The sequence below is a fragment of the Psammomys obesus genome, unplaced genomic scaffold (assembly GCF_907164565.1).
Source record: "Psammomys obesus unplaced genomic scaffold, mPsaObe1.curated_primary_1811, whole genome shotgun sequence".
Classification (NCBI taxonomy): Eukaryota; Metazoa; Chordata; class Mammalia; order Rodentia; family Muridae; genus Psammomys; species Psammomys obesus.
The window spans coordinates 3,864,634-3,884,399 of NW_026590905.1; the positions used below are offsets into that span (position 1 = coordinate 3,864,634).

At 49.4% G+C, this 19,766-nt stretch overlaps 1 protein-coding gene across 1 annotated transcript in view; it reads right to left on the bottom strand.

The window, feature by feature from the left end:
• Tead4 (TEA domain transcription factor 4) overlaps positions 1-19,766 on the bottom strand; it is a 74,545-nt gene that overhangs the window by 29,750 nt on the left and 25,029 nt on the right. Inside the window, exon 3 of the mRNA XM_055609398.1 lies at positions 14,999-15,253. Coding sequence (XP_055465373.1) covers positions 14,999-15,253 — 255 coding nt within the window. The remainder of the gene's footprint in view (positions 1-14,998; positions 15,254-19,766) is intronic.

Sequence of the window (19,766 nt, forward strand, 5' to 3'; positions counted from 1 at the left end):
GGGGGGGGGGGGGGGGGAAGATTGCCTCAAGTTTGAGCCCAGCCTAGGGTACAGAGTAAAGCATCTGGTTTTGGGTTTTGTGTGTTTGTTTTAAGGTAGGATGAAGGGGGCAGGAGAACAAGCCTGCAGCTTGGTCATTCTCCTTCTCGGGAAAGAATTGAACAGAATTCAGAGACAATGGCCAGGAATACGTTAGGGGCGACAGGGAAGAGGTTTCTGAGAGCCACAGACCAATCCAAGGCTGGAGACACAGTGTTGAGCTTCAGCGTTGGTGGCAGGATAGCTGGAGCTAGGGAAGGCAGGAAGCTTAGTCTGGGTTAACCACTGTTGTGACGAAACACCATGACCAAAGCAACTTCGGAAGGAAGATTTATTTGGCTTACACTTCCACACAATTCAACATCAAAGGAAGCCAGGACAGGAACTTAAACAGAGCAGGGACCTGGAGGCAGGAGCTGATGCAGAAATCAGGGAGGGGTGCTGCTTACTGGCTTGCTCAGCTCCCTTTCTTATAGAACCCAGGACCACCAAGGCCCAGGGTAGCTTCACCCACAATGGGCTGGGCCTCCCATGCGTCCCTAATTAAGAAAATGCCCTACAGGCTTGCCTACAGTCTATCTTAAGGAGACATTTTCTTAACTGAGGCTCCTCCCTCACTGATGACTAACTTGTGTCAAGTTGACATAAAACTAGCCAGCACAGCAGGGGATGTTGGGAACCTTACAGAGCATCTGGAAAATAGTTCGTAGGCTGCTCCTCTGGCTCATGCCGTGGCAGCTTGTCTATGTCTGTTAGAGTCCCAATACCCCGGAGGAAAGGAATACACACATGCTTTAGCCTATTCTCCAGTCTGCAACTCCAAAGCTGGGAATGGGGGTACATGCCTGCGACCCAGTACTTGGGAACCTGACTCAGGGGGATCAGGAACTACAGGCCAGTCTGAGCTACATGCTGAGACCATGTTACAAAACAAACGTGTTAACGTCTCCACTGTTTGGCACTGGATGGATGAAATCAATGTACAGATGAAGGTATGAGTGAGTCTATCACAGTTCCACTTTCAAAATATTCCCAGAGGCTCCTTCTGGCCACCTCAGCTCTGTGGTCCACACTTCCAAGCTCTGGCCTGGATTATTAATCACCTCCACCTGGCTTCCTGCTTCAGGTTATTCTCAGCCCAGCAGCTGACATGTCTGCTGAAATCCAAAAGGCGCTGCCCTGGCTTCCCATCTTCCTCAGATGAAAAGGTTCCAAATCCTGCCAGATAGAGTGGCAGTGTTGGAGTCTCAGCTACTTGGGAGGCTGAGAGGCAGGAGGCTATTTTCTGCCAGGGGCTGGACACCAGCTTAAGCAACACAAGAGACATAATTTCTTGAGGGGAGGGGAAGTGTGGAGAGACCTTCAGACAGCAGCAGGACTCTTACCCAGTGTCACACAAAGAACCTGCAACACACGCGTGCTCAAACGCACTAAAAGTTCAAATCCCTCGAATTGCCGAGGACCCAAAGGATCTGTCCACCTCATAACCAGCTTAGTTACTCCTCCAGATGTGGAGATGGATGCCTACACTCACCCTCATCCTCACTTTTCTCCATGAGCCATATAATCCACTGATGCTCTAACTGAAGCTCTAAGTTCTGTCTTTCCCCATAAAAGGGTACCCTGAGTATGGGGGTGTTATTTGTCTAGATCAGATACCTAGAAAACTCCCTGGAGGGCTGGAGCAATGGCTCAGTAGATAAAACATTTGTGTAAGTGGACCGAAGTTTGGGTCCCCAGAACCCATGTAACTTCCAGGCAAGCTTGGCAGCTTGGAAGGTGGAGTCAGAGTACCATGAAGAAATGCTGGATAGCTCAACTAGCCCAGCAACAAGGTAGCGTGATCAATGAAGACTCCGGATATCAACACATGGGGAAACAGACAGATATACATGAATGCATACCGCACATATATTTAAAAAAGAAAAGAGAAAACTGCCTGTACATTGTAGGCAATCAATAAATATCTTTAAGTTAAAGAAACAATAAGGAACTGAATGGCAAAGAGATCGAATGTCCAGGAAATGGTCTAGCCTCCAGAGACAAACAGAGTAGCTAGATGAACTTATCTAATGCTTCCCAATTATTCTGAATTCCAAGGGTACATTTCGTCTTACTCTCAAGTGAGCTTTTTCTGTACCTAAGCAATGGGAATTCTGTGGAGCCAAAGGCACTTAAAACACACAAGACTCTCTTTGGGAAAAGAATGAGAAGACGGAGAACATAAACCCAAAACTAGATTTGAAAACTCTTGGCTAGGGGCGTGGCTTGGCGGTAGAGCACTTGCCCTGCATGCGTAGGCCTAAATTCTGTCATTCACACTGAGAAAAACACTGAGCTCCTGGACAGTGAGGGACAGTTGCTATTGTAGTGGTGGCAATGGCTTCATAGGTGGCCACTTCTGCCAAAACCTAACCACCATGTCGGCCTTAGGTATGTGTCACTGACCCTCCAAGAAGCTGCCTTAAAGATTGAGTTTAGGGGCCACTGAGACGCCATGCAAGAAAGCCTGATGACCTGAGTTTAACTCCTAGAACCCATGGTGGAAGTAGAGAAACAAATCTCAAGACTTGTTTTCTGGGCCGGGAGATGGTGGCCCATGCCTTTAAACCCAGCCTCGGGAGGCAAAGGCAAGCAGATCAAGGCCAGCCTGGTCTACAGAGTAAATTTCAGGACGGCCAAGGCTACATAGTGAAACCTTGTCTCAAAAAAACAAACAAAATCGTTCCCTGGCGTCTACAAGCGCCATACTGTTCTTCTTAAATTAAAAGTATTCTTCTTTGGGGGCCTCTCCTCACCTTGGGAGTTCTTTACCTAATTTTTTCTAAATAAATTTGCTTGCCAAAAATGTTAAAACAACAATAACAAAACGGAAGTTAAAAAATTTAGGAGCTAGGCGTGGTCACCTATACCTGCCGTGCTGGCACAAGGGATTGCTGCAAGTCCCACGCTTGTCTGGAGTTCAGAGCAAGACCCTGTGTTTAAACACGGTGGAGACTGAAAAGATGGCTCGGCGGCCTAGAAGGACCTTGTTCCTGCAAAAGGTCCAGGTCTGGTTCCCAGCACCCACGTTTTGAAACTCTAGTTCCTGAGGAGCCGATGCCCTCTTCTGTGTCCTATAGAATGTGGACCTACATGGATGTAGTTTTCATAACTTCATGAAGGAACACACAGATTCAAATAGCATTAAAAAAAAAAAAATCTTAGAGCCGGGAGCGGTAGTATTCACTTTAAATCCTAGCACTCAAGAGGCACAGGCAGGTGGATCTCTCTGAGTTCAAGGCCAGCCTGGTCTACCTAGTGAGTTCCAGATCAGCCAGAGCTACATAGGGAGACCCTATTTCAAAACAACAGCCAATGTCACGAGAAGAGACCGTAGCTCAGTGAGTACAGAGCCTGATTGTCATACAGGAAGCCCTGTGTTCAACCCACGCCAGCACTGCATAAACCCAGGTTCGGTGGTACATGCCTTTAGTTCCAACACTTTGAAGGTGGTAGCAGCGGGATCAGAAGTCCCCAGGATCTCCAGATGGCTAAGCACCCTAACAACCAGAGTGTAACCACTGGATGGGACCCTTGTAAGGGTGGAAGGAGAAAACCAACTCCTCGTATGTGGAAGTCTGACTTCCGCATTCATGTTGTAGCATGTGTGTGCCTATACACACACAGCAACCAGCCAATCAATCAATCAAATAAATACATAGTTAACCAAAAGGTAAAGGTGCCAGCTATGAAGACCGAAGAGCCGAACTTGATTCCCAGGACCCACTCAGACCTCCATAGGCACACTGTGGCATGTCCGTCCGCACCCCCCCCCAACCTACATCCACACAAATAAATGTAATTTAAATTAAAAAATAATTAGTTAATTTAAAAAAAAAATTAAAGTTCAAGCTTCCTTTGAAAAGAAGCTCAGAGTCATCCTCAGGAACACAGCAAGGCCAGCCTGAGCTATGAGGAATGAAGCTGAGGGGCGTGGCAGGCGCACAAGCAAGCAGGGAATCCCGCAGTATCAAGCTCATAAATTCAAAGTCACCTCTGCCTATACCAGTCAGGTCACTCTACCTATTTGTTAAATAACCAAACAAGCTGGGGGGGGAAAAAAAATCCTCACCCAGACCACCCATCAACAGATCGAGGAGTGATGACTGTGGAGGCCACTTGCTTGAGGCCCTGAGCCAGGCCCAGAGAGGATGATGGGAAACGCCTCTCACAGACCATGTCACCACACAAGCTGGTTGAGCGGGACCCTCTTCCAAGGCCAGGGAAGCACTCAGGGCAAAAACCCAATGCTGCCTCAGCCCCCCAAGTGCTGCTATGACAAGGGCGCTACCATCCCAGTTAATTAAAAAAAAAAGCCAGGTATGCAACTACACCACTCAAGAGAGAGATACAGGAGGATCATTTTGAGTCTAAAGACAAGACTAGACTACCTACTAAAGTTCAAGGCAAGTTAAGGATATAAAACGAGATCCTAACTAGGCAGTTATAGTGCATGCTTAAATCCCTGCACTTGAGAGGCAGAGGCAGGTGGATCTCCGTGAGTTCTAGGGCAGCCTGGTCTACAAAGCTCGGTCTAGAATAGCCAAGGCTGTCTCAAAAAGAAAGGAAAGAGAGAGAGAGAGGAGAAAGAGAGAGAGAAAAAGAAAGAAAGAAAGAAAGAGAGAGAGAGAGAAAGAAAGAAAGAAAGAAAGAAAGAAAGAAAGAAAGAAAGAAAGAAAGAAAGAAAGAAAAACAAACAGGACCCTAATTCAATAATCTAAAAAGGGGGGGGGAACCTCTCAGCAATTCTGAGTTACACACCTCCTTGTCAAACAGTCTGGAAAGCTGCTTCCTACCCAGTGCCATCTCTGAACCTCTGGCTACCATCTCCACGTTCCCACGCCTCCAGCAGTCCAAATTCTCCCTTCCCTCCCATGAGTTGCCATTTTAAATCCCATGGCTAAGAGCCTCTGTGTTTTCTCTCTGGCTCTGCACGCTGTACATAACAAAAATCTTTGAGTTCTTCTGTCTCCCTGCTGTTCACCTCAGGCCATCACTCCATCAGCCTCCTGCCACAGGGGATGCTGGCAGAGGTGAATGCCCCAGTGTGGAGGTGGAGTTTCTGAGGGTGTTTGGAGCGGAGAGGGACATGCAGTTTCCTTCCTGTCACATGAGAAAGGTCACTGCCGCCACACACTGCCTCCAGGCTGATTGTTATTCAACTCAAACCAATATACGCAGAGGAACTGTTTGCTGTTTCTTTAGTTTTTTGAGACAGAACCTTTCTGTGTAGCCTTGGCTGTCCTGGACCCGGCCTCAAACTCACAGAGATGCTCCTGCCTCAGCCTCTGCCTCCCTGAGTGCTGGGATTACACAGGCATGGGCTACCATGCCGGGCTTCCTTAGCCGTTTCTTTCGTTTGACTCCTGCCAGGTTATCAGTAGTAACCAGATACTCTGCCATAGCAGTATAAACGTTTACACAAATACAGATGTGGGAGTCACAGCTGTATCTGCGCCCCTGCGTTATGTCCTCACACACCCCATGCTACAGATGGGGAGGTTTAGTAAGCTATTCAAGATCACAGCCCCACAAGTGGCTGAGAGTCAAATTTATGCAGACTGGCCTCTGACCCTCTTTCTTTCTTTCTTTTTCTCCTTCCTTTATAGATTCTATTTATTTTTTTTTATTTATTTAATTTGTAGATTTATTTAGGAGCAGAGAGATGGCCAGGCACGTAAAGGTACTTGCCACCAACCCTGACAACCTGAGTTCAAGCCCCAGGACCCACATGGTAAGTGAGAACTGACTCCCAAAAGTTGTTGTATGACCTCCACCCCTATGCTACAGCACACGTATGAATATTTGTGTATTTGTGTTTGTATGTGTTTTATGTATGCAGGATGTACGCAGAGGCCAAAAGAGGGTGTCTGCTGTCTCCTAGACCTCTCTCCACCTACTCCTTTGAGGCAGAGTCTGTCCCTGAATGCAGTGCCCATGGTTTCTTAGCCATCCTGGAAGCCAGACAGCCCCCAAGAGCCTTCTGTCCCTGCCCACCCCCTCAGAGCCAGGGTTTCAGGCATATGTGAACCTGGCGTCTTATAGGAATGTTGGGATCCAAGCTCTGGTCCTCGAGATTGTAGGCAAGTGCTCTTAACTGCTGAGCCCTCTCAGCCCTGTCTTGTGGTTTTTGTTGCTGTTGTTGTTTGTTTTGTTTATTTTGAGACGGGATTTTGCTGTATAGTGTGGCAAGCCTGGAATTCACTCCATAATCTTTGTAGTCTGCATAAACATGCTGGTCTCAAACTCAAAGACATCCACCTGCCTCTGCCTTCTGAGTGCTGGGATTAAAGACATGTACCACCATGCCCATAAGGAGACCATGCCTTGATGAACACCGGGTGCAACTTTGACTGGAAATAATCATGTCTCTTAGAAGCAGGGGCTCCTCCTGCTAATCCAAAGAAGACACTGAAGCCCAGGATGGAGAAACCCCTCAGTCGCAGCCACGTGGCTTGCTAATGGCCCAGGCTAAATGAGAAAATGTTTTCTAGGGCTGTGACTAATCATCATGGTGGTTACGCAATGGCTGGTTTTTCCTGAAGCCCTCTCCTGACTGGCACTGGACTACCCTGGCAAGGATCCACTCTGTTCCCCCACTTCTGGTGGATCATCCTGATTTTCCTGAGTGTCAGCACACAGTAAGACCTTGATTCCCCAAGACCTAAGGCTGTACCACAGTCTTAACCCTTGTAGACAGTGAGAGGTCTACAAGGTCTACAAAAAGGGAGAAAGGAGACATGGAGGGAAGGAGGAAGGACAGGAAAGATGGCCCAGATAACTCAGAGAGAGGGAAAGAGGCACATCCCTGTGCCAACCTTGCCACCAGCTATCTAACTGTAGGTCTTGCCTCTTAGCAGTTGAGCTCACAAGCCAGGGAAGCAGGAGGCCACCCCAGCCTCCCGAAGGAGACCCTGAGCAGCTGGACATTGCAATGTGGCAGGTGGTCTTCACCCACCCCAGAGAGGACCTGGGTGGGGCTGGGAAGGACATCCCCACCAGACAGATGGTAGACCCATCTGTCAGAGAACAAGTGTCCACCAGCTAGCACACACAGCTCAGATCCACGGCTCACTGTGAGAAGGACTGCCCAAGGAGAAGGGAATGCCTCGGCCTGACCATGGGCTGGGGGTGGGGACCTCGTCATGGTCTTCTCATGACCCCTCTGCTTCCCACAAACCTATCAGCCAGCCTAGGTCTAGTCACTAGACTTGCTGTCCTGGAACAGTCACTTCTGCATCTCATTTCCCGAGGCAGAGTAGTCTCATCAGCTCTCCTGCTATGCCATAAAAGCAGCATTGAGGAAGTAAAAGACCAGCTGCTGAGCGGGAGGGAGGCCAGGGCCACCTTCCTCAGGTAGTCAGGTCCCGCTCTAATTAATGCTGCTGTTTACAAGGCCTATGATAGTGAATGGGATGAGCTTTAAAAACGGAACTCGGCTGAGACTTTGAAGAACCCACCTGAGGTCCCTCCTGAGAGCCAGCCCTTTCTCTGCACTCTTGCAGACTGAGGTGCAGGCAGGAAAAGTTATGCCTAAGCTGGAAGGCTGATGGGCCTCTCTGTCTCAGATCCATCTGAGGCCAGATGGCTGAGGGAAGGGGCTTGTTCTTGGAGAGGTGACCACAGCAATGGGACTTAACTTTGAGCTACTACCACCATCATCCTTTAACGGGCTCCAAGACTTCCGGTGATATTTTTGTTGCTTGGCACCCCCAAGAGCTTACCCTAAACATGTAGATGTGCCCATTCCTACCTCCACTCCCCAGCTGATGGTTTGGGCTTTCACATTCCCTGGTTGAGCTCTGTGTCACAGTACCCACTAAACACAGAGCTCCTTGAGAGAGAAGATGTTTGTTCTCAGGCCTCCATCTTCTCTGTACTGTACTTCTGGTAACTGTGGGGTGTGCCACCACAATCCCTCAAACAATGTGTCCTGTTCCAGCTAGCATGTGAAAAGGTACTCCACACCACTGTCACAAGACACCACCTCACACCTACTCACATGGCTACAAACAGAAAAGGGAAAAAAATAACAAGGCTGGCAAGCAGGTGAAAAAAAAACTGGAAGCTTCTGCCTGGGGGTGGGTATAAGTGGAGCAGTCACCATGGAAACGGGTTACTACTGATTGTCAGCTTATCTAGAATCACATGGAAAGGCACCACTAGCCACGCCCATGTAGGATTACTCAGATTAGGTTAGGCTCAGGACTTGCCTGGGGAGAGTTATCTTGATTGTGTTGGGCTGGACAGAAGAACCCTAAATGAGGGCAGCACTATTCTTGGAGTCGGATGCATAAAAAGGAGAGAAGGAAAGCTGAGGCCAAGAATTCATCACGCCTGAAGCTGGTGAGATGGCGGGTCAGGGTGGTGCTGCTATGGCTGATTCCCGGGGCTCACGCGGCAGAAGAAGAGGTCCAGCAACCTGTGGGAGCAGCAGGTTGCCCTGTGACATGACATGGGTGCCACACACACACACACACACACACACACACACACACACACACACACAAACGAATGCGGTAAACATTATTCTCTGGCCTGGAGAGGCGGCTTAGAAGTTAGAGTACTTGCTGCTCTTCCCAAAGGATGAAGGTTTAATTCCCAGCATCCACGTGCTAGCTCAGGACCACCTGGAAGCCGAGTCCCAGGAGACCCAGTGCTTTCTTCTGGCCTCCACAGGTACCAGACATGGTCACAGTGCACAGAAAAACACCCATACACATAGAATAAATAAAATTATTTTTTTTTAAATTCATCATTCTCTATCTATTGGTTGTAGATGTGATGTCATCAGCTGCCTCCCTCCACACAGTGGACTGTAACTTTGAACTCTCAAACTATCCACTGGTGTGCTTCTTTCAGAATGTTAAGTCACAGCAACAGGGAAAGAAGAAAAACAATAGCAAACATTGTTATTTGTTTGTTTTGAGAAAAGTTCTTACTGTGCAGCCTTGGTTTCCATATGTGGATGAGGCTGACCTCAAACACAGAGAGATCCGCCTGCCTCTGCCTCTGGTGTACTGGGACTAAAGGCATGTGTCACCATGCTCGGTTAAACATTGTTTTTTTTTAAAGGTAAACATTAAATCACCATAGGAGCCAGCAGTTCCTTCCTCTCCTGGATTCCCAAAGGAATTGCAGAGCAGGGCTCAGACACTGACACACTAACGTTCACGAGCAGGGTCATAACAACCAAAGGACACAAACAACACAAGGTCCATTTGCTGTATCTCAGTGGGAGGTCTTATGTTTCCCATGGACAGAACCCTGGCTTCTACCCTCCATAGAAAAACCAGACAAAACCTTCACAAACACTGAGGTAAACTTTGCTCCTAGAATAGGCCAATCTACAGAGACAGAAAGTAAGACGATGTTGTCATCATGGGCTGGAGCCCAAAGAAGGAGCAGTTGCTGTTTGATTTCTACACTACCTATTCGGGGGTGACGAAAAGGTTCTAGAAATGGACAGTGATGGTGGCTGCACAATGACATGAATGTATCAGGCTAGGGTGGGGACACACGATTCCGGGTTCCGTCCTCAGCACCATAAAAAAAAAAGAATTTGGCGAGACAGATGCCTTAGTGGGTAGAGGTGTCTCCATCCAGCCTGATGATCTGAGTTTGATCGTCAGGATCCACATGGTAGAAAGAGAGAACCAACTCCTGAAAGCTGTCCCCTGACCTCCATATACATGCCATGGCAAATGAGCAGCCACGTATACCCCCCCAATCAAGGAAGTGTCATTTAAAATAATAATGTTGTAGTGTGTACATCCAAATGCAGAGGTGAGACAAGAACGTCAGACGCCCAGCTCTGTCACCCTCCCCCACCCTTCCCCGAGACAGGGACTTGACGTTAACATGGAAGGAGGCTGGCAAGCTCCAGCAATCCTATCTCTGCCCACCAGGCACTGGTGACCACGTCTGGCTTTTTACATTTAGATGCTTGGAACTTGAACTCAGGTCTACCCACTGAGCCAGCCCCCAAAATAATGACTTTTAAAGATTAAAAAATAAAAACTGTGAATGTATTTAACACCACTGGACATTGTCCATAAAAAAGGCTTAACATCCATATCCCTACCATGAAATAATGGAAATCACACCCCACAACCCCAGTCCACCACCCCCGCCTCAGAGCTGGTCGTACATATTCTACAAAGAAGAAAAGCAATGTTCAGCAAGGTTAAGTCTTGCTCCAGAACACACTTGCCAGCAAGGCAGCATGAGTAGGAAAAGACAGAGCCCTCCATAGGCCTCTACAATCAGCGGAGAGGTGGTGGCCCAAGAGGGCAAAGTCACAAGCACAAGCCTCGGAGTCGGTTTTTGTCAGTTTGACACAGCTAGGGTCATCTGGGAAAACAGAATTGCAACTGAAAAAGAAATGCCTCCATCAGACTGGCCTGTACTGTGGGCAAGGTGGTTGTATAAAAAAAGCAGGATGAGCTGGCTGTAGAGATCTCTGTGAGTTCAAGGCCAGTTTGGTCTACCCAGGGAGTTCCAGGATAGCTAGGACTACATAGTGAGACCCTGTCTTGAGCGCCCTTCTCCCAAAAAATACCTCAGAAACAAAACAAAACCAAAAAAAAAAGGCAGACTGCTAGTAAGCAGCATTCCTCCATTGCATCTACTTCAATTCCTGCCTCCAAGGTCCTTCAAGTCAAGTAAACCCTTTCCCTAAGTTGTTTACCTCAGCCATGGAAAGCAAACTAGGACACCAAGGAACAATGCCATGGCATTAAGACAGCATGAGGCAGGCAGAGTAGGAAGTTCAGGCCAGGCTCCCAGCTCCAGCCCCAACCACTCAGTGAGAAACCTCTACAACATTCCGGCCTTAGGCTGCCAAGGTCTAGCCTGATCCTTTCTTTTATCAAGTGTTACTCATCTTTCCTGTCTGTGTTTTGTCTAGATGCTCCTCTTGGCTCTCTCAAAGCCATCACGACAACTCCTACCTGTCAGCTGGTGCAGCCCGCTAGTTCCTTTGCCTAGAGCACAATTGCCACCCCCACCCCCACCAGATCAGGCGCCACTTCCTTCTAGAAAGGTCCAAGGCAACCCAGCCCTCTGGTTTCCTGGCTAAACCCTCCTTGCCTGCCTGGGTGGTTCACTTACAGAAGGTATTTCTCCTGCCTCGCTCATTAGCCATGGAGTCATGAGGAACAGAAATTCCCCAACCCTGACTCCAGCTAGGTTCAAGGAGAGATGGATGCTTCCTAAGACTGGCATAATGGCAGGCTGGGGGCACAGCAGAGAAACCAGGAGACACGGGATGAAAACGGGTAGGTGAAGGTTGGGACCAGAAAGAACAGATTCAGAGGATGAAGGGGCCAGCCTCAGGGAGGAAGAGAAGGATGACAGCTCAGCGAAGCTGCTGAGGGAGAAAAAGGGGAAAAAGGTAGATGCAGGCAAGAGTGAAAAGTAACTCTCTCCTCCCTACCTCTGTTCCTAGGAACCTGTGGCCAGAACGAGTCGGGTACGCTATCCCATAATGGGTCACAGAGTGACAGGGCAAAAGTGAGCAGGTTAGCACCCTAGGCATGGGAGCTGTGTCCGGGAGAGAGGAGAGGTGTTCAAGCCAGCAAGCATGGGTGCCTCGGCTCGGAGGTGACAGGTGTTAATCTGTGTTGCGGCTCTGCATTTCATCTGCATGTCTGCCTGGCTCTGGTCAGAGGCTTCTGCCTGGGCTGGTAACAGGCCTAATCCCTGCAGTCAAAACATGATGGCCACAACCCCAAGTCTAGGACCTTCCGTCAGCTGACTGTGGGCCCCACTGGCCGCTCCACTTGGGAAATGATCTCTGCAAGCGGGAAGTGTAAAGACAGGGCTCTTGGGGGTGCTGGCAGCTGAAGCTGACCAGGGGTGAGGATAGGACACCACAGGTCTCTGGGGAAGATGAGAGGACCGGAGGAGCACAGCCAGAGCGAGAGGAGGTCTGAGTCAGCCTCCCCGGGGGGCCTGCCCCACACACTGCTGTGAGCTCAGAGCTATCTATATCACCCAGCTGTGCCGGCCGCCCCAAGGGGGTAAGAAGAGACTAGGATAAGCCAGTAGCTGGCTCTCGGCAAGACGTCCCTTCACACAAGCCAGGTGAGTCATCAGATGGGGCAGGATGCTCCTGTCTCTTCTGTCCAGAGACTGACCCACCTGACCCAAGGCCAGGCCGAAGCAGGGCCAGGAGGGACTGTGAAGGAGTTCAGAGTGAGGGTGAAGAGAGAGGGCTGCTAGCCCTGCTCTGCTTACTACCCCCACATCTTTACATGTAAAGTAGGGGAAAAGAGAGCTACCCACAAGCACTACATAATCACTAAAGAAATAATCCCAAGTGTCCACTGATGGAATGGGTGCCCGATACCTGCGTACAACAGGACAAAATTCTGACACACACCGCAACGTGAACATGAATGACCCCGAGCAAATCACACACACACACACAAAAGGAAAAGACAAATGTATGATCCCACATAGATGAGGGACCTGGAATGGTTACATCCACAGAGAAAGAAAAGCAGCAGCTGCCTGAGGAGCTGTCCGATGGGCATGCTGGCCCACACAATAATCCCATTACTCAGGAGGCAAAGGCGGGTAAGCTCAAAGTCAGCCTGGCCTACACAATGAGTTCCAAGCCAACCAGGGTGACATATGAAACCTTGTCAGAAAGAGAAAGGCAGAAACTGAAAGAGAGAGGAAGGGGGGGCGAGGGGGAAAAAAAAGGAATGGTAGGATAGAATATAAGAAACTACTGTTTAAGGGGCACAAAGTTCTGCTCTGGGATGACAGTTTCTGCACGGGAAGGGTACGCTGGCTGTAACAGCAGGGTGAATTACAGACTGTCACTAAACCTAAAGCAGGGAGCCAAAGGCCCCGGGACCACACAGCCAATCAAATCCGTTGTTAGTGTGTTTGATTCATTTTTATTTAATCACCTGGGGGGAAAAGGGTGCGTGTGAGAGAGAGACCGAGAGAGAGGCCATGTGTGCATACACATGCATATGCATGGGCATGGGGTGGGGGATGGCACATGTAGACATGGGGGAGAGGGTGGAGAGCACACCCATACCTTGGTGCAGGTTAGAGAATGATTTGGGGGAGCTGGTGCTTGCCTTCTACCTTTGAGGAGGGGCCCTTTTTTGTTTCTGCTCTTGAATGATCTTGCCATAGGAGAGCAAGGACAGTTGCAGGCCAGTTCACCTGACTGTTGCATCTGAGCCATCGGACCAGCCCCTCCATCTAGACTTTTTAACCTGAGTTTCAGGAATCAAACTCGGGCCTCCAGGCTTGTGGCAACAAATGTTTTTATCTACTGAACCATTTCCCTGGCCATTTTTAAATTATTGTTAAAAAATAAGTATATATGTGTGTGTCCCGTGCATACTGGTACCTGTGGGGGCCAGAAGAGGGCTTCAGGTCCCCTGGGATTACAATCAGAAGCAGTTGGGAATTGCTTGATGTGGGTGCCGGGAACTGAACTCAGGTCTTCTGAAAGAGCTCCTTAACACTTAGAATCTTAACACTGAGCCATCCCAGCCAGGTGTGGTGGCACACGCCTTTAGTCCCAGCGCTCAGGGAGCCAGCAGGGGGATCGATGTGAGTTCAGAGCCAGCCTGGTCTACAAAGCAAGTCCAGGACAGCCAAGATTACACAGAGAAATCCTGTCCCGAAAAACAAACAAAAAAACCACTGAGCCATCTCTCTAGCCTCTTCCTTGGCCCTCCAACAGCTGAAAAAGCACCTGTTCTGGGGGAAGCGGGAAAGAGACACTCATGAATGGAAACCCAGTGGGGGGTGGGAATCGTGGCAGCTGGCCTGCGAACCCCCTGCTGTCCTACCTTCACCGGTTGCAGAGGCCTTCTCAGACCTTTGGGTGTCCACCCCTCAACATCCTGTTTGAAGCACGGGCCCCTGGGGGCGTTTCCGGTGGGAGTGGAAGCCTGACCTAATCCTGACCCAGGCCTTGTAGCAGCTGTTCGGTTTTTGTCTGTTTTTACTTTCCCGGCATCCACTCTCCTAAAGGCCACATCGACTCACATAGACGCTTGGCCCTTCCTGCGTGGTGGCTCCTAAGCGTGGTGTTCCGCACCCTGGTCACTCAAGAAGCTGAAGGGAATTCGGGTTCCTCCTCTCTGAGGCCCTCCCAGACTGCCTCAGGGAACAGTTAGCTGTACCTGTGTTCACTTCTCAGCTCCACAACGTGGCCCACACCCGATAGGCCCATGCCTGGCACTCACACAATGCGTGCTTGCCATGTGCTGGATGCATGAAGGAGGGAGGAGGGAGCAGAAGGAGTCCTATCTCAAATGATTCCCTTCACTTTTCCTTTCCTTTTGTAGGACTGGGGATTAAGCTCGGGACATTTCATAATGCTAGGCAAGGACTCTAGCACTGAGCTACACTCCCAGCTGAAGTCCCCTGTTTTGTCATTCTGTCTAAGGTTGGCAGCATGAAGATCAAGCATTTGCTTAAGATGGAGGGGGGAGAAGGAACTGTTAGTCTGCCCTGTGGAGATAGTCTATTCTACTCACAATAAGCTTCATAAATTTTTCTATTGCCAAGCAGTGGTGGCGAGCAGTGATGGCGCACACCTTTAGTGCCAGAATTTGGGAGGCAGAGACAGGAGGATCTCTGAGTTCAAGGCCAGTCTGGTCTACAGAGAGAGTTCTGGTATAGCCAAGGCTACACAGAGAAAACCTGCCTCAAAGGAGCATATTTTCCCTCTGCTAGCACACAGCCTCCTCACCAGATGCCCCTCCTCGCCCATTCCCAAGCTTCTCTTCCTCAGATGCTTGGAACCTGGGACAGAACAGAGTACTGTGCCCAGGTAGAAGCCACAAGAGGTCGTTTGGAGGGAACCCCGAAGCTGCTGTGTCCACTCCTGCTTAACTACAAAGCCAGCTTCTGCCCAGCTCCCATAGGCTCTTACCATACATCTTGCCTTCGTCTGACAGGATAATTTTGCGGCGGCCGCAGGGTGGGTAAATGGCCAGTGCCTCCTGGAAGCTTTGCTCAATGTCGGGGCTCCACACGCCCTCTGCATCATTGTCGATGGGCTTGTCCAGTGCCTGGCTGCCCCCAGAGATGCTGCTCCCCTCGGGGGAGTCAGGAGAGCTCCACTCGTTGGAGGTAATGGTGCCGGCCTTGCCCTCCAAGGCTCGGCTTGGAGGAGCACCCGTCGGACCTGTTAGAGCGAAACAAGGCACAGTAAGAAGAAGGGCCTCGCAGGCTGCAGGGCACGGGACACCCAGAGTGCCTCAAGAGTCAGGGAGGCTTGGACATGTTGTTTTCCCTCAGCAAACCAAGCTTCCAAACTGCCCAGTGAGCACAAAAGCCCCCCCTCGTTGAACCAGATGCGACACTTTAATCCCAGCACTCAGGAGGCAGAGGCAGAGGAAACTCAGGCAAACTCTCTGAGTTTGAGGACAGCCTGGTCTACAAAGCCAGCCCCAGGTTAGCCAAGGCCACACAAAACAAACAAACAAAACCAACCAACCAAACAAACAAAACCCCCTGATTGTACATCTAAGAACACACATAAGGCTGGGAAATAGGAGACAAAGGCATAGAGACAGATTCAGACTGACACCAAATGAACTCTAGGCAAAAAGGATCTTAAATCTTATGGGGGAGATGAAACAGTGCAAACACCGTGGGAACAGTACACAAAATCCTCAAAATTAAAATGAGGGCTAGGGGGTGGAGCCCAAATGATAGAGGTTTGATGAGCATGCTTGAGGGCTCTCGCTTCAGAACTACCAATACTAAAAATAATGGTAATCATATTATATTAATGCTACTACTACTAATAATAATAAATGTGATCCACCAATCCTGTTTCTTGGTATATATTCAAAATAATTGAAAGCAGGAGCTCCAAGAGACACCATAGCAGCACTATTCACAACAGCGGAATAATGGAGGGTGCCCTGCATTCAACCCACGTGAATACAGAACGCGGTATGTGTATACAATGGACTACTATTAGCACTAAAAAGTAAGCCCTGTCAGACGCTATAACATGGATAAGTGTTGGTGATATTGTGTTAAGTGAAACAAGTAGGTCATAGAGGAAAAAGACAGTACAGGTATACATATAGAGGCTAATTCAAATTCTTAGAAACAAGGTACAATGGATGCTGCCAGGGGTTGAGGAGGGAGAGATGGGGAGTTGTTGTCTAACTTCCTATCCCAGGCCGGTGCACTGGAGAAAGACGAAGCTGGCAGGCTGCTGTAGGTCAGTGACAGACAGCCTGTCCAGCAAGGACACCGCTCCGGGTTCAATCCCTGGGAGCACAAGAAATAATTCCCGAAAGGGGAGGATAGACAAAAGCAAGGAAGGCAAAGGTAACAACTTCTTCAGTTAGTAAGAGATCGGAATCCTCTAATGCTGGAACCGTAATGGGTCTTAATCAGGATAAACTCAGATAAGATAAAACAATAGCCAAAAACAGACTTAAAAGCATCAAGAATGAAGACGGCTCTACAACAGGAGCCCACTGTGTGGGAACGGAACCCAGGGCCTCTTGCATACCGAGAAGATGCTGTAGCAATGAGCGGACCCCCAGCCCAGGAAGCATACTAGCAGTGGGTTTCAGCAGCAATACTAAAATTCTCAAGATCATGCATCTCCAAACTATCTCCAAATGGCCATCATCCAGAACGCTAACCCCAGCAAAGGGGTTGGGAGACAGGTCAGTGGGTAAAACACTTGCTATTCGAGTGTGAGCATCTGAATTTGGAGCCCTAGATGCACGTGCCGAATGAGGTGGCCTATGCCTGTAATCCCAGCACTTCCACTGGAGATGAACGGAAGGGACAGCAGAACCCCTGAGATTCAGGTGCCAGTTTGCCTGGTGTTAGGACACCGTCAGGACCAAGAGATGTGACTCAGCACAGAGAGGTGGTTAAGTGGGTAAAGAGCAGGAGCTGCGCGAGCCAGACGGCCTGAGCATGATCCTCCACACACTCGCAGCACTCAGACAACGAGACAGGAGGCAGAGACAGACAGAAAACTGTCCTCTCATCTCCATGTGTCCCGTGGATGGCACATATCTGCCTCCACTCACACATAATACAAACACACACACACACACACACATAGACAGAGGGAAACACAGACACAAATGATAAATAAAAATAAATCTTTAAAAGGAAAGATGGCTCAGGTTAGGAGCACTCGTTCCAGAAGACCCAGCACCCACATGGCAGCTGACAACAATGTGTAATCCAGTTTCAGGGGATCTGATGTCTTTTTTTGGCTTGAACAGGCACTAGCTACTCGTGTGGTACACAGACACACACTCAGGCCAAACACCCACACAAATAAAAGCACAGGCTGCTCTTGCAGAGAACCCCAGTTCAGCTCCCAGCAACCCCACACTAGATGCTCACAATCACCTGTAACTCCATCTCCAGGAGATCCAATACCTCTGAGCCATGTGGATATCTACACTCACCTACACATAATGTAGGTGACACACACAATTACACATAATGAAAAATAAAATAAATGTTAGAAAAGGGAATTGTGCTGGTTAGTTCTTACCAACTTGACACAAACTTGAGGTCTTCTGGGAACCTCAGCTGAGAAAAATGAGTCTATCAGGCTGTTTGCAAGCCTGTAGGGAATTTTCTTGATTAATGGTCGATGCGGGAAGGTCCACCCCACTGTGGGTGGTGCCGTCCCTGGGCAGGTCGTCCTGGGACGTATAAGAAAGAAAGGCTGAGCAAGCCACATGGAAACAAGCTACCAAGTTTCCCTTCTTACGGCCTCTGCTTCAGCTCCTGCCTCAAGATTCCTGCCTCCAGTTCCGGCCCTGACTTCCTTCAATGATGAACTAAAACTGTATGCTGAAACAAACCCTCTCTTCTCCAAGCAGCTTTTGTCTGTGGTCTGTATCACAGCAGGAGAACCCTAGGGCAGGAATGAAGGAGGTGCTTGAAAAGTACGAACGTGAAACTGATGTGAGAGGATAATACACAGAGGCTGGAGCCAAGTCAATGACAGGAACCAGAGTACAGAGGAACAAAAGCTAAAGCAGAAACATGGCTCAGGGACGAAGCACCCGCCTGGCAGGTGAGGCCAAGGGTGTCCTCAGCACCAAAAGAAACAGCTGAGCACAGAGAGACAACATAAATTTAGAATATCCATTTGATAGAACCTGAGACCTTCCCATAAAAATGACTGTTATTAAATAAATAGATAAAAATAAGTGATTGAAGAGTGGTAAGAGACGAAAGGGAGCTGATTCTTTCAATCTGACCAAAGACATCTTTTGAAAACTTACACAAATATGACGCTTGCTGAAACAATGGATGGAAGCAATACCTTTTAAGTGGAGGATAAGATCAAGGATGCTCACTTTGAGCACTTCAAACACCACCCAAAGGCGGGCAGTGCTGGTGCACTGGGGAGACGGAGGCGGGTGGATCCCTGAGTTAAAGGCCAGCCTGAGCTACACAGGGAGTTCCAGGCCGGCCAAGGCGACACAATGAAACCAGAAGATGTTTATTTGGTGTGGAGGTGGGCGGGGTGGGGTGGGGTGGGGTGGGGGGAAAACAGCCACAAACTCAGGGAAATAGTGACTTAAACATTTTCTACAAGGTTTTCCACAAAACCTGAGCAAGCAGATTCTGAGATTACACAGCCAAAATGACTCTCAAGCTCCCTGACATGGTGGTTGGCTCCGTTCCTTCCGGCTTCGGGTTGTAAAAAACGGTTCTGCGCTGTGCAAGAACTAAGAGAGCTGAAAGGACTCCCCTCCTACACTAAACAGTGACCTTGTACAAATCACAGCATTGCTCTGGACCTTGCCCGTAAAACCAGGGGCCCTGAGTTCTTTCTTTCTGTGCTGGCACACACTCCTGGACCCCATATTTCTCCATGGGCCTCCAAGTATCCCCTATAAATACTCAGGGAAGGACGATGCTCCCACAGCGGCCAGGGTGAGAGTTCTTTCGTCACAAGCACTTAGGTTTCGTGCCCTACCTCCACCCCCTCGAAGGGCAGGGGGAGCTGCAGTCCACCCACAGGGCCTGCAGCCCAGTCAGTGCTCTGTACAGGGTGTTTAATAACCACTGTCCTTAAGCGCCAAGACTGGAGAGCAAGCTCTGAAACCTTAAACAGGCCTGGCGGGCGCACATAGCTTAAGCCCTAATGATAAAGATTAGTATCTGACAGTGATTAATTAACCTTCTAATGTATAAGGCCCCATTGGTTTGGGGGGTTAGACTTCATTTTCTTCTGCGGCCTGACATTAGCACCGGATGTACACTCTGAGCTGGGTAGAGGGGAAGATGGAGAAGAGGAGGCAGCTAGCCCTGTACCATCTTATGTGACCCTGCCCCACCCTCATCCCCACCAAAGGAGATAGTCTCTGGTCTCTGGGCCCTACTTCTCCTTAACATTGCCCTTTCCAACACTCCAAAGATTGGGCCCAGGACAGCCCAGAAGAACAAGCCTGGGAGAACTACAGACCGTTTGTGCCAGCCTGCCCCACGGGAGAGGTTTTCTGAGGACCTGAACTCCGTGTTCCCAAGATTGGGTCTGTCCCAGAGAAAGTGGGGCAGCGGGTCACGCAAGGCCCTAGGACATGGGATTTATTACTGCAGTGAAGCTGCCCCTGGCCCTGTGTGGCTGTGGTGCTCCTGGTCCCCAGTTCTGACTGGCTGGCTGCTCCGACCCTCACCAGGCA